A 16219-nucleotide genomic window follows, 5' to 3' on the forward strand; every position below is an offset into this window, starting at 1 on the left:
TTTGGGTCATTGAGGCTGAAACTAGAAATAAGAGAAGCCATTTGATAATAGGCTAACAACAAGCATTTTACAGACTTGTCAATCTTATCTACCCTTGTGCTCTTCCACAATTCTTTCATGATGACTTTCTTACATGCGCCCATGCACTCAAGAATTGCATTAAGCTCAGATTTAAGAGCTTTCAAATCTTCTGGTTCACCTTGAAGCTTATTTTCGCAACTATCAAACAGTGCACATGGCGGATTCTTTTGCTTTTGACAGGCACAACCTCATTCTCTACTAAGCCCAAATTTCAAAGAAATTCATTGATGATGAAATCAACTTCACCTTCTTCCATCTCTACTCTAACCTCATCTTGGCTCTGATACCAATTGTAAATGAAAAGAACGAGAACTAAATATGCAAACAGTAGAAAGTAAGAACACAAAAACATGAAATTTACGTCATTTGGCAAACTTGCATACATCCACAATCCTGCAGGGAATCAATATATTATTTAATGAAATCTCTGATACAATACCTGGTCTGCACACAACCATTATAAAGAACTCTTCGAATACGAAGAGTTGAAGGAGAACGAACAATCATGTGAGCATTGGGCTTCATGCCCAACAGGTAGCGCACTATTGGATCAATTCATCTGCCGTATGATGAGTTATTGAAATATTTTTTATTTTCCTACAACACATTTTGACTGCTTTGAACTGCAAGGAGATACCTACGGAGTTAAGTTATGTTCTTCTATCTCGAGTGACGATGGTGATGAATGGTAGTGAGCAAGTAAGAAGAAAAGATCAATAAATGAGGGATAATTTATTTACTTGGACGAAAGAAGAAAGATAAGATTAAAGTAGAACAGCTCATTTTTATTACAGGTAATGGTTCCAAGAACAAGGATTTTGTAGAGTGGGTGAAAATATGCTGAGAGGCAAAATTTAAGATTGAGAATATTGAGTGTCTAATAATCAATAGCTTTTCAATTGAGGCTCTATTAAGTTTTATAGTGATAGGTCCATACTATAATTATCAGTTTAGAGTAATTAAATGTATATGTTGATTAAAAAGTTAAAAAAGTTTAATAAAATAAAATTTGTAGCAATTATGGTTGGACACGTTATTGTTTGTATACGATGTCAACATTGAGGGGGCAATTCTAAAATTGAGTTTCCAAACATGATTTTCTAAATAACAAATCTACTAGAGGATGGAGGCACACAAGGTTGGAGGGCATTCAAAATCTCTTGTTAATCACTAGTGATGAGTTTCTGAAATTGCATTAGTGATTCTAAATAAAAAATCTACTAGAGGATGGAGGCACACGAGGTTGGAGGGCATTCAAAATCTCTTGTTAATCACTAGTGATGAGTTTCTAATTGCATTAGAGAAAACCATTTATGCCAAAACAACTTAAGTCATTTATTTAATTTCTAGATGGCAGTGATATAACATTTGTGATCAACATGGCAATGATCTATAATGGTGGTTGCATATGCAACAAGGACGGGTTAGTGTCCAAGCTTTTTATGTTGTGGCTGAATAAGTATAACCCCAATCACATTTCTTGGTACTTGGTAAGAGTAGTACCAATAGTGAGGCCTGTCTTGCTGTTGCTTCTCATGAGTAGATGTGTATGTTGCCACTCCTACCTATTTTGAACTATTGAAGATTGTCATCAAGTATTGTTGGTCCAATATCCTCATTTAGAGAATGATGCAATATGGGGATGTTAGGAATATTGCAGCAGAAGAATATAATAGTGGTATGAATGTGTCTATTTTGAGTTGTTAAAATATCTGTAGATACCTACAAAATAGGATATGAGAATACTATATATATATATATATATATATATATATATATGTAATATGTGTTAAATGAAAAATATGTAGTGTATTATTTGTGATTAATTTTTGCAGCTTCTACTTATCCATGCACATATTTCTAAAAAGTGTAACCCGCATGAAAAAACTGATATTCTCCTCTAGATGTAGCATGCATTCCTAGATCTTAAAGCTTGGAACCCTATGTATTTTTCACTGTGGTAATGTTTTGCTGAGAGATATTTTTACTTTTTAGGGTTTTCTTATGCATCTCATATGTAATTGGATATATTGTTTGAATTCTCTTAATCAATATTGATCATTTGTGGAAATAAATAGGTTTTTCCCCTCTATTTTTTGCCTGTGATGCTATCACATCTCTTTCCTTGATATCAGAAACATTTCATAAACGCTAAACTTAATCTTTACCAAAAGAAAAAAAACCTAATATGCTAACACCAAGCAACCAACCATGGTGCCAAACCTCTGCTTTTCTCTGCATAACCTTGCATATAATCTGTATCAAAGATACACAAATACCTGTACACAACTTTGTTAGAAAATATAAATATTTCCAAGTACGCATGAACATATAATGGAGCTTCTGGCATATATTTAAAATAAACAATAATTTTAAGGATATGTTACAATAATATGCCAAACTGAAAATTCAAATTTGACACTTCTAAAATACTGGACCTTGGTAACATTGAATTCATTTGATGGGCAGCATTATTCCGAGAAGGGAGAAGAGAGAGATGATGAAATTATAATAGGGTAACTGTGAGATTTAGCTCTATTTATGATAAGACCCTTTAGAAATGACATGGTTTAGGTGTACTTTCCTAATAAATAAAGATATAAAAACAAGATCATGAACGTGGCAAATGCATATTCAATAAGCTCAAAGAAAATTATATTGTTTAATATGAACACATTCTCGCGAAATATATAATTAATTAAACATTAAGGCGGATCACTACGACAATATTACAGAATGTACTATAACTTATGGGCACTGGCAACGAGATTGTGCCATTTATTTGAAGCAAATCTTTCACTGAGTAGAAACCATATTGCAAAACTGCACTACAATAAATTCATTTCTCTGTTCTAAAGTATGCTGTTTCTAGAGATTTGGCTTTTTCTGTTATGATTCCCAATGTATCTCCTTTTGTCCTTGAATGAGCTTTCTCCTGTAAATAAATCAAATAACCAGTTGTCAATTAATCACCAACATTTGCTTGGAAAGACAATTTATTTTACGAGAATAGCTTAATTATTAAAATGATATTGTAGTTTGGTAAAACTGTGTTTAGGATGATAAAATAACCGTACAAAAATGACAATGACATGAGCAAAATTTCCACATCAATCTTTAACTCTAGATTATTTCAAGCTTCAAGCTATTTCAAGAATGAGTACATGTTAACCATTTAATATTTGTGATGTTCCCTGATCACAATGATTGGAGGTAGACAAAAAAAGAAAGAATTATTGAATTAGTCTAATCCGGACAGTCAAATATCATATTGATTGTATGAAAATAATGAGTGTCTGGAGTGAATATAAAAAAAAATTAATTCTTAGCTGTGTTTTCTGGGTAGATTGTGTTACAATTTTTGCATCAATGTTTCGGATCACACTCTGTGATCCATCATCAGGATGAGAGAGCTGAAGGAAAAAATTAATTGCTTGTCTTGGAATCTCATCACAACTTTTAATGTTTAAATCTTTTTGTCTAGATCCTCTCGACAACATCAAATCAGATTTTTACTGACCTCACCATTTCCAATATTACTTCCATTATTCCAGCAATATTAGCAATGCCTTTAACTCCTCATGAAGGCATCAAATGTGATGTCCCCTATCTGATATAATACTGAATAATAATTAATAATTACTTCAATAAATAATAAATGAAAAATATAAAAATAAATAGATACTAATTAAATGTAATTTAATATGATTAAAGGATTAGTCTCAAATTAATAGATATCATAATCAAACTTAGAAAATAGAGATAATAACCTGTAATAATGTCTTATTGAATATTAATATCAACTTCTATAATAATTAGTATCAATATTATTTCCTAATACTTGCTAATATCAATATGTAGTAAACAATAATAATAAATATTAATTAATAATATTATTATTAATATTATTTCCTAATATAACCTGCCTGCCTATGTGGATTAGTCTAATTATATAACTATCCCAAGTATGGAGGAGGCACAATCCTCACAAATGGTGAATTCGACATATAAATTACTATATATTCTTCTATGGTCCATAGAGATGCATCCTTGTGTTTTTCCACCCACACCTGTCCTAGGCATGGTATGGGGATGCGGGGACTGGAATTCCCTATCCCCAAATATGTTTCTTTTTTTCCAAAAAGAGACCATCCGAAAAAAGCCTCTCACGCAAACAAGGGACTTGGGGATGACAATCCATCCTGTGGATAACTTAGCTGTTCCTCGACTGTCCCCAGGATGGACTGGCATCCCTAATGCCCTAGCCGAAAAAGACATCTGCCAAATATTGAAAAAAAGACTTTTTTTGGTTTTCACTTGACTGCAAAGGCCTCACATATGTAGAAAAATCAATTTAAAAATGGGAAACCTTATTTGAGGAGCTAAAAGACCAAAAAGGTAAACACTTGTTCATTTTAACCATTCTTGGCAAGAAGAAAAACAAAGAGCAGCAGCAACTGTGTAAGAAAGTTTTCATTTTAGAGTTGCAAGAGGAAGTTTTGCCATCAAATCTTCTTCATTCCAAGTTTTTTTTTTCATTTTTTGTTTGTTTATTTCAACTGTGTCCATTTTTTTTCCATTTTTCATTTGTTTCACAACACAGAGCGATCTGTAAATTAGGATGCTAAAGTTTTCAAAACTTGATCCAATTACATATTTTAATTCCCTGAACTTAGCAATAATGTGCGGTTATGTATTTTAACCGTCAAAATGGAACTTGAGCTATGCTTTAAACATTTTAATTTAACTACGTATTTAATAACATAAAAGAGAGAACAATAAAACTGAAAGAATTACAAGAGAGCGAGATAGAAGAGAAAATGGAAACACTTGATAACGAAGTTCGTCCGATTAGGACTTTGTCTCCAGGTCCACTTCTCAATTCAGGGAACACTTTAGTAATGTTGCCAAGCAAAATTATTACAACATCCAAGCTTTAACCCTTTTCACAGTCTCTTCCATGCACTTGAAGACAATACACAATGCCTTCATACTTACAAAATCTCCTCGCTAAACAATTTCCTCTGAAAAATTCTCCCAAGAAGTTCTGCTCTAGAGTTGCAAACAATTCCTCCAAGGCTAATCGTCTCCAAAAGAAAATAATTCCCTCTTTTGTACAAAAGTTTTCCCGATTTGGTTCTTAACCAAATGCTTTGGGAAATAATTGACATCCTCCTATTGCAACAATCAATCTTCCAGAAAAAGAACCTAACCTTTTATCTAATGGTCCTTATAATTTTAAGAGCAATAAAATCCCTTGAAATGATTGGACTTACTAATATTAGTATGGCTCGTGAATTTCAATCCCACTAATATTTATCGAGTTTGTTTGATCCATCCATAGATTACCAAACAAAATAAATCTCTTCCACAACAAGTCCTAAAAAAGGCATGTGGTGTACTAGAAGAGAGCTTTTTATGGAGTTTAGGAGGTCGAGGGTTCAAACCTCCCGACCCCCTTTTAAGGATCTTCCTCTGTTTATAAAACATTAAAACTAAATACCGCAACATATAATGCAAAAATTCTCGAAAGACATAGTGGTAAGGAGTAAAAGTTGCAAGGGAGTGGTTAGGTGTTCAAACCACTCAAGTGCCATTTTTGCTAACTGATTCTTCACCTCTTTAGATGTAAAGAAATTTTGCAACATTTAATATTCCAAACAAGTCACTTGGACTACTGATGGAATATGAGAATTTTAAGGAGCTCTGTGGTATGACCCTCCACTATTCCTTTTATAAGGATAAGAAAATTTTGTGAAGCAATCCCATGTGTCCATGTGGTGCCCATCTACTTGTTAGCCATATTGCCACCTGTCATGATATATGTAATGCAAGTCATCATATTGATATTATGACATCATCAGCCTACCATATCATCCTTTTTCCATGACACCTTGACTGCCATGTGTCAAGTTTTGACTAGTCAAACTTGTAGAGTCAGCATGCCACCTCATCTGTATAGACTAATGAAGTCATGTTGATGTTATGTGGCCAACCCTTTTCCTAGGTAACTTTGACTAGCCATATCTTCTACATACAGACACCATTTTCAAAGCCAAAAATAGTCCCAAAATCAATGCAATGAGTACTATGACTTGGTGACATTTTTGCTTGAATTTAGGACAACCCTTTTTCCCCCTTTCTTCTGGCCCTCTAATTCACGTATTTGACTAGACCTTTGACTACACAACTTTTGCATACGAACTCTTTTTGAGCCCATTCAAGTGGCATTGAGACTTTCTGGGTGAACTCCATGCGATTATGTTGCTTTTGTGATATTTCTAGATCATGATTCTAGATCCACTTGGAGCATTCCTCTGCACTATGAAACTTTTGGAACTCCAAAAGTTCGTCTTTACATACAATAGAAGTGAGGGCATTTTTGCCTCACTTGTCCAATATCATTTGTACACCCTGCTGAAATTTTGAACATCTAACTCATCATAAAAGCATTGAAAAATGCAGTGTTACCGAGGTGCATGCACCTGCATCAAAACCCTAAAGCACTGGGTGCACATACATCCCCAGTGCAAGTGTGTCGCGCACCTGAGTATCCCCACTAGGTGAAAAGCATGGCTGCACCACACTTGCATGGCGTGAGTACCCAAGTGGGATGCGGAGATGCGGTTGTGTCCCGAGTGCTAGGGTGCGCCCAACACACTGACTTGAAAGTCAAAAAAAAAACATTTTGCCATTTGTTTTATATTCTTTTTTTTTGCTGGGGAACCCTAATTGGGCGTGGGTCTCATGTGGTCTATTTCAAGGCTTAATAAGGCCAATACACCTCATTTTCATTTCATTGTTTTGGAGCAGCAAAGAGCAAAGTGAGCAAAAGAAGTTGGAGGAGTTTGTGAGAGCTTAGGGGTGATTTTGCAAAGGATTGCAACATCAATAGGAGCAAGAGTAGTGAGAAGATTTGATTTGGCAAGTGTCTCATCAAGTTCAAGGTAAGTTTATTTAATTTTACAACATTTTTTTGTTTTAGAAATCAATTTATAATTTACTTTTAGCTTTGAATTTTCAAATGTTTCATTCTTGAATCTTGTTGATAGTAGATAGTTGATAATTCTATGTTTTTTATTATTTATATTAATTTTTTGTTATTAAAATAGGCTGAAACGTAGTTAGCTTACTTCTTTTCTTTCTAAATAGTAAATTTTTAAGTAGGTTGAAACTAGTTTATTATAATGTTTTTAAAATAATTACTAATTACTTGGGCTAAACTGTATCATGATTCATAATCATTTTTATTTTGTGAAATGCAATTTTATAAATGGCATCTAGATCCAATCAAAGTGCAGAAAACATTAAAATTAATTAGGGAAGTGCATCTGATTATGAGCTTGAGCCTGAGGGAAGTAATCATGGAGCTAATATAGATGCCCAATCTGAGAAAGAGCCTCCTTATGTTGCACCAAGGGTGCCTTCTATTGATTGCCCTTCACAGATTTTGGCACAGTTTGCTTGGTGCAGTTTGCTAGGGGTCCTTATGATCCAAAGTCCCCTCTAAAACAGTTTGCTACGAAAATTACACACTCTACACCTACAGGTGGTGGCACACGTAAATGGAAGTGTAATATATGTGGCACAAAATGGTTTGGCAGCATTGTGAAAGTTAATGTACACCTTTTTTAGACTGGTTATGGTGTTAACCCATGCATATTCTTCGCAAATCTTGAAAATGTGAAATACAAAATTGAAGTGAACGAACTATGGGGCATTTATGATGATATTGAAATCTTAGTGCCTAGATCTTTGGCTGGTAGGCAACAGGTACATAGTATACAGCAATCATGGGAGCAAGGAGATACATCTACTCTTATCTTGCATTAGAAAGCCGGGACTATGTCACCTACACCATCATTTTCCTCACCTACACACAGTTCAACAGGAGATAGCAGCAAGGGAAACAGAAAGCAACTACAAGTCATAGTGGTAGTAACCTCATTGCTCATTTATTTAACATGCACACAAGGGAGCAGTTAGATGATGTTGGTGATTTCTTTTTTCTAATGGCATCTCTACGCATGTGAATCGATCTCCCTATTTTGTGAGGATGATGTCCATGGCAGTGAAAGAGGGAGAGCCATCATATGTGCCACCAGGTGACCACAAGTTGAGGACCACAGTGTTGGATAGAGCCTATGACAAGATTGGGATCTTGGTGGAGCAGATCAAGGCACGTTGGATGGATTCAGGCTGCAACATTACCATGGATGGGTGGATGGACACTAGTCATCGTCCACTCATCAACATTATGGTCACAGGCACTGAGGGCCCGTACTTTTGAAGGCAGTTGATTGTTCAGGGCATCGTAAAGATGTTGATTTTTAGTTTCATGTGCTTAGGGAAGCCGTTAAGGAGGTTGGGCCACAAAATGTGGTCCAAGTTGTGACAGATTGAGCACATGTGTGCAAAGCTACAAAGAGGCTTGTTGAGGCAGCCTATAGACATATTTGGTGGACTCCATGTTGTGTGCATGCCATGAAAAATACACTCAAAGACATGAGAAAAATTGACTAGATTAGACAGGTGGTTAATGATGGGAGAAAGGTGCAGATGTTTATCTACAATCATCATACATCACATGCACTTTTCAAGAGCTTCGCAAATAAACAATTCTTGAAACTAGTTGAAACCACATACGCATCATATTATATTCTCTTGGAGAGAATGATTGAGTTGCAAGAGCCATTGCAACTCATGGTTATGACACAAGAATGGAATTAATGGCCTGAGTCTAGAACAGAGCAGGGGAAGAGGGTAAAGGAGACAGTGAAGAATGATCAATTTTGGAGTGATGCAAAATACACAATCTTCATCATTACTCTAGTGTTTCAGGTGATTAGATATGGAGATGCAAATGCCTTGGAGAGATTTATGAGTGCATTGATTCCATGCTTGGGTAGATGAAGATTGTTGTGTGTGTCAGAAACCCCACTCTAGCATTCTATACGGATCATATTGAGCCTATCACTCACCGCAGGTGAAAGAAGTTGAAGACTCCTTTGCACATGGCTGCCTATGCATTGAACCCGAAGTGGTACATAATAGGCCTGGTAGAGTCACACCACTTCAGGATGATGAGGTGAAGAATGGGTTCTTTCGGTGCATTGCCAGGACGTGTGATACTAAGACTGCTCGTGAGATTCGCACCGAGTGATCCGAATTTGCTAGTCTTTTGGGTAATCCTTAAATCTTGATTCAGTGCTCTAAAATCTTTATATTATTATTATTATTATTTTTATAACTTCTTTTAATTGTTACTAATAACTTTATAAGTTATTTTAATATTATGCTGTAAACTTGTAACTTGTAGGAAACTCGGATATTGCAAAGGTGGATCTCAAAACTATGACACAAACAAACCCCATTTTGCGGTGGAAATGTCATGGATCACAGAAGTCAAAGATCACCTCACTAGCCATCTAACCACTTTCTCAAGTTTGTAGTTCCACCCCTTTATAATCTTAACTTTAAGAGTTTCACTTTACTAATTTAGGATTCATTGATTCAATGATTTATCATTTGTTACATATTGTATGAACGTTTGTTTGTAAGTTGTAACTTTCAACTTTGTTCATCTCAAGTTTCTAGCTCCTCAATTGCAAAGAGGAACTGGTCCACCTATAGCTTCATCCACTTTGTTAAGAGGAACTCTAAGAGAGAAGAGACATTTGTTGTTGTACATGGTTTCTTGCAGGTCAAAGATCACAAGACACGCGAGTACAAGGAGAGCCCAGCAACATGATGAGATGTAGAGCCAAAGGATCCAGCTCAAATTGATGAGGATGATGATGCAGCAAAAGCCAATGTAGTACTAGTTGGCGTTCCTTTGGAGGATCAGGATCTTACCCACGAGGAGTCTAGTAGTTCTAGTGATGAGGACTTCAATATAGGGGATGATTAGAGAGCACTTAGGATGATTCCATTCTCATTATTGACATTTTGTATTTTTTGTTGATTGTACTCACTTTGATATGGCTATGATACATCATTTCATTTCACCGTTTCATGCTACTCGACTCATTCTCATCATGAGCATCTTTATGATATATGATATTTATATTTGAACAATGAATTTTGAATCTTTTACCTTTGTCATTTGATAAATTGATAGTCAATGGTTGACTTACATGGTACTATGTGTGTTTTATATTATTCATTTATCATTATCATTATTATCATTATGTTTAAAAGTTTTAGTATATTACTAAGTTCAATGGTTATTGGTAATGGTTATGAAGTTTCAAGTTTCAAGTTTGAACTTATGGTTCATGAATCGCAATTCAATTTTCTATATTCAACTATATTTGGTATGTTATATTGAAGTATCATTTCATAATTAGCATTTTCAGTCATATATATATGTATATATATATAGTGTGTATATATATATATATATAGACACTATATATATACATATATATATACACACACGATGCAAATCCCCCCTCCCCTCCCCCCTGCCCCCTCCGCACCCCCGTTGTCCCCAAATTGAGGTCTTTTTTTCTCGCACCCGAAACTCATCCTGACGTCCTCCTGCACCGCCACACCCCCGCGTCAGTGTAACACTAGAAAAATGAGATAGCATTATTGACATAATCAACTATACATCCACCAGTATTCATTGTTACATTCATCACCCACATAGTACCAACTAGTAGGTAAATTAAGCAACAATACTGAACAAAGTGATGAAATGGAAATGGGAAAAGTCTCAACATGTTGGACCTCTTGAATAGGAATATTGTTAGAAAATGAATCACTCAAATCCTCTATTACCATTACTAGTTAAAGACTTGTCTCTGCTTGCAACTTATCCTCACATCTCGCTATTAACGATGCCTAATCATCACTAACTACTATAGACATGAGAGTCAATTTATTGCTCATATTTACAATCATTTTCAAATGCCCTGTGTTTATAACTGATCCATTATTCTTCATGCAATAAGCCTCTAAAACGTATTCAATTCCACTCTTAAACAAATGATACCTATTGATCTGCCTATAGAAGATAGCTCTCCTATCATATAAGTATGGCTACCCAACACAATTTCAAACATATTAAGTGGAGCCACGTCAAATTCAGCCTCGTCTATAGACTTAGATGTTATTGCAAATCTTAATTTAAATTGCACATTTAATCCCAATTTGTTAACATTGCACACCCAACCTAATGGATAAGGAATCTTATGTGGCTTAGTTTCCAATCCCAACTATTTAACAACTTCTTCTGAAATTTGATTAACTTGGGACCCACTATCTATGAGAGTCTCGATCTTAGAGTTCTTTGAAATCACCTTATATGAAATAATTCACATCTTTTACCATCTTCAAGAACATCATGACTTTTGGAAGTAGATGCACATGAAACATTAGTGGTAGAATCATAATTGATAAAATCTTTACCTTTCAAACCTGCAACTGATATTTTTGTTTCATCATCAGAATTTGATCCGAGATCCTGAACAACTGGAGTCTTTTTCTTTCCTTTACTATCTATTTTAAACCAATTTGGTTGTAATTTTCGGAAGCAATTTCCAACACTTTGCATCCTCATGTCCTTTCTTCTGACAAGGTGAACAAGTAGGATTTTCACCTTCCTCTTTCTTTACAATAGCGTCTTTCCTCTCTTTACACTTCTTGTTGCCTTTAGGAGAAACAAGTTACTTCTTTGAACTGAAACTTGTGTTTCCCCTACCTGCTTCTATATGGGTTGCTTGAACTCACACTTCAGGGTTAGAAGGTCTAACCATCAATTTTCAAATATGAACGCAATCCACCTATATAGTTTAACAAAGTATCTTTTGTATAAAGAGGAATACCAAAAGTAAGTGCTTTCTTCCTAAATACCTTTGTATACTCTTGCACAAATTGTCCTTTCCCTCGTTTAAGATTTTGCCAATCCATAATAGCTTGTTGCACATAGCCCAAAGGATAAAATTGTTTCTTCAAAGCAAAAGTAAATTCCTACCAAGATGAGACGATTTTACCATGTGTAGAAAGATCGTCATGGATCTTACTCTCCCACTAGACTAATGCAATACCTCCCATCCGAAGAGTTGCTAGTTGGATTTTGGAAGAATCTTCCAAGATCTGTTGAATCCTACAATACACTTCAATCTGCTTAAGCCAGTCATCTAGTTTTTCAGCATCCAATTCACCATTATATATGGACAACTCAAATTTTACATCAAGTTTTAACAAAGGTGTTTGCACAGATTGTTTCTTTAAAGAAGTAGACAAAGAAGATGAAGAAGATGGAGACGGAGATCTAGGTGGATCACTACCACCTCCAACTCATTTTCCTTTGTCATCTTTTGACGAGGATTTAGCTTCCTCCTTCCTAGCATTACCTTCCTTTCTCTTTTGTCGCTCTTATCTCTTGGAAAAAAATGTCCACCAATGCCTTCATTTCCAAAAAAGCCCTTTGGAAGGTTTTTGCATCAAACTCTAGAAGGGTTGTCTCATATGCCATCTCTAACCAAGGCAAAGTCCTTTTCCCAATCTCTGGATTGAACTCTTCAAGAGAACCTTCTCTTTGCTGCAATCTCTACCTAGTTAATATTCACCACCTGCAATTTCTTGCAAAACTTGTTTAGTTATCAAACTTGATCTGTAAACTAGGATGTATTAACTTTTTACAAAACCTAATCCAATTACAGATTTTAATTCCTTGATCTTGGCAGTAATGCGTCATTATGGATTTAGCCGTTGAAATTGAACTTGAGATATACTTTAAACAATTTAATTTAACTATGTAATTAATTACATAAAAGAGAACAATAAAACTAAAAGAATCATGAGAAGAAGAGAGAGATAGAAGAGAAAACACAAACACTAGATAACGAAGTTTGTCTGATTAGGACTACGTATTGAAATCTGCTTTTCAATTCTAGGACCGCTTTATTAATGTTGCCAAGCAAACTACCTTATTACAAAATCCAAGCTTTAACCCTATTCATAGTCTCTTCTATGCACTTGAAGAAAATACACAATGCCTTCGTACTAACCAAATCTTCTCACTTTATGATTTCCTCTCAAAAATTATCCCAAGAAGATCTCCTCTAGGGTTGCAAACAATTCTTCTAAGGCTTCTGTAACCAAATGAATATAATTCCCCCTTTTATACAAAAAGTTTTCCCAATTTGGTTGATAACCAAATGATTTGGGAAACAATCTATATCCTCCTATTACAACAATAAATCTTCCAAATAAGAACCTAACCTTTTAAATAATGGTCCTCGTAATTTTAAGAACAATAAAATCCTTTTAAATAATTGGACTTGTAATATTTGTATGGCCCATGAATTTCAAACCCACTAATATTTATTGGGTTTGTTCCATCCATAAATTACCAAAAAAAAAAAGTCTCTTCCACAAGTCCCAAGAAAGGCATGTGGTGCATTAGTAGAGACAATTATATGGAGTTTGGTGGTTGGGGGTTCAAACCTCCCAGCCCTCTTTTAAGGATCTTCCACCGTTTATACAATGTTAAACTAAATATTATTGCATATAATTCTAAAAATCTCAGATGACGTAATGGTTCATACAAAATCCTTTTGAGCCTATTCAAGTTGCATCAAGACTGTTTTGGCGAGTTCTATGCAATTATGCTGATTTTGTGAGATTTTGAGACTAAAATTTTTAGGTCTTCTAGATCCACCTAGATCATAATTAGGGCATTTTGAATGAAATACCTTTTTCTAAACTTGCAACACTATATTACATTGCATAATCTTGAGCAGCAGTGAGAGTGAGCGGAGTAGTGAATAATAGCATGGATGTTGCAATGCAAGAAACTCAAACATCACAAAGAAAAAGACTTGGTACTAGGTCAGCCATAGGGGGGTCTTCAATTGATGTAGATGCTCATGTAGAAGAGGCAACAAATTCTCACCCATTTGAGTGCCCTTCCCAAGCCTAGAAAAGTTTGCACGGGGACCATTCAACCTCTCCTACAATATTCCACAAGACTAGAAAAGGATAATGTACTGTTCCATGTATTTGGTCTAGTCATTTGGGACAAATTTCTTGCATCCTCTTTCTATACTACGAACTTCTTAAAATTATGTGTACTAGGTAAGATTCGACAGTGATAACTACATTTCAAATTAGTACCACCAAGTTTATTCAAATTACCAACTCTTTTGTTAGACAATATTCCTCATAAAACTATATGGAATATAATATAATTATTGACTTATTTGATATTGTTCTTCTAATGTTTGGGATGAAATGAATTAAATAAATATGTTGCCTTCACATAGCTGTCATGCTATTGGAAAAAAAGTCCAGGTTGACTATTGTTAGTATTATCAATGTATCTTATATAGGGTATCTCTTCCCTCTCAGTATGCAATTGAATCTTTATTCCATTATGTATATCTATCTCACTTAATTGTCAAACCTGTATATTGTAGCCTTTATTCATAAACCATGATTCCTTATAATAGATAATGTTATCCTTTGATAATCTCCAAACTCAATATTTTGAACTTCTACTTCGATATTATCATTTGATGTGATCAGCAAGTCTTGCCCCTGCCTTCCCCACTACTTCTGTGATGTCTTAGGGATGTTTGGTCCTTTCTCAATATGACAATCTTCCAATTTGAATGTGTTCTTACTTCCTCAGAAGAGATTTGTACCCAATTAGTTTACCCTGTCTTTGGTAATTGTTTCAGTTGCTTCAGATGACTTTAAAGGTTGGTTTCTGATGCCTTCATCCTTAATCGTTTGATTTGATAGTTTTGTTCTTTTACAAACTGTTGTTTGTTCCTTAAAGATATTCTAGAATGGAGGTCGACTCTCCCTTACTCTCCTCCCATGGTGAAAGACGTTTGTGATTCCTCCGGACATATTGGTAATTCGCTGATTTGATGCACTCCAAAATTTGGTTGTATTTATATATGGGTGCTAAGAGCTTTCGTCCAACTATGATCAATACGTTCAGTCCTATCTCAAGACACTATTGATCTGAGAGCACCTTCCTATGTATTGCTTTGGAGTGATTCTGTCTTAATTGTTATTGGGAGGTCTGTGTTGTTGCTTCTCACTGTTGTGATTATGCAATTGCCTCTTTTATGCTAGTTATTATTCTGTGCTCATTCTCTGTTCTTTTTATGATATTGTTAATTGGCTATGTACATCGTCCAAATGAAATTGATGTTTATATTCGAACTCTCTTCTTATGCTTTGTGAATGGGTACAAACCCTTGTTCTTTCTGGTCACTTCTGGAGATGATGTTAGTTATCCAAGATGTCCTAGTTGATTTTGCAATTCTTTGATAATTCTTCTCTCCTATCCATCGTCTATGAAGAAGGAATCACTTTTATTTATTCGCCAACTCTATTCCATGTTTGTGTTTATTGTTTTTTTGTCTTCCCCAAATTTGATGCAGCATTTATCTCTTCTTAATGGTCTCCTCTCCGATTACTCAATGTCTGTCATTTTTAATACCACCACTAGCAGTTAGTGGTCTCTATGATGCGTCCAAGCCTGACATTCTTGCTGAGGTGTCTTGTTTTGTTCTCCTTCCATGCTTCCTATTGACATTCTATAGTTTTTCGTATATCTCCCTGTAGAGTCCAGACGTGCATGCTTTCTTTCATATTTGATGCCTTCCTTCTTCCATGTATCGGTGATAGTGATTCTAACCGCAGATGGCTTTGTTATGTGTTTGCTCAATGATACTAGTGGCAAATGAAGATTTTTTCTTCCCCTCTTCTATTCTTTTGTATTATCTACTTATATGTTCAATAATAGTAGTGACCTTCCTTAGATTGTTACTGTTGATTGGGAACTCATGAATTATAAATTATGATATAGTTTCTATAATACAATTTTTACAAAATGAATACTAATTTTATATAATAATATCATTTTATCATATCATTTAATTTGTTAATTTATTTATTAATTACATTATATCATTTTCTTTATTAATTTATCATAGTATATTATATTAATCAGATTACAACTATATATAATGTAGGATATGATTATATTGATAATATGTTTGATATTAATTTACGTATTATATTTATGTGATATATAATAATAAATTATATTATTATTTATTCTATCGTTACTATAGTTTTATTATTAAATCTTATAAATATGGGGACA

The 16219-nt window shown here is 34.7% G+C and overlaps 1 protein-coding gene across 3 annotated transcripts in view; it reads right to left on the reverse strand.

The window, feature by feature from the left end:
* Positions 1 to 2714: 2714 nt before the first annotated feature.
* The window catches only part of LOC149534774 (uncharacterized), a 154531-nt gene continuing 141026 nt past the window's right edge, over positions 2715 to 16219 (reverse strand). For all 3 annotated transcript variants that reach the window (XM_089803536.1, XM_089803534.1, XM_089803537.1), the window contains one exon: positions 2715 to 3016. In XM_089803536.1, coding sequence (XP_089659662.1) covers positions 2921 to 3016 — 96 coding nt within the window. In that variant the 3' untranslated portion in view covers positions 2715 to 2920. The remainder of the gene's footprint in view (positions 3017 to 16219) is intronic.

This window comes from Cupressus sempervirens, chromosome 10 (genome assembly GCF_028749045.1).
Source record: "Cupressus sempervirens isolate cs-2001-9-10 chromosome 10, ASM2874904v1, whole genome shotgun sequence".
NCBI classification, from domain to species: Eukaryota; Viridiplantae; Streptophyta; class Pinopsida; order Cupressales; family Cupressaceae; genus Cupressus; species Cupressus sempervirens.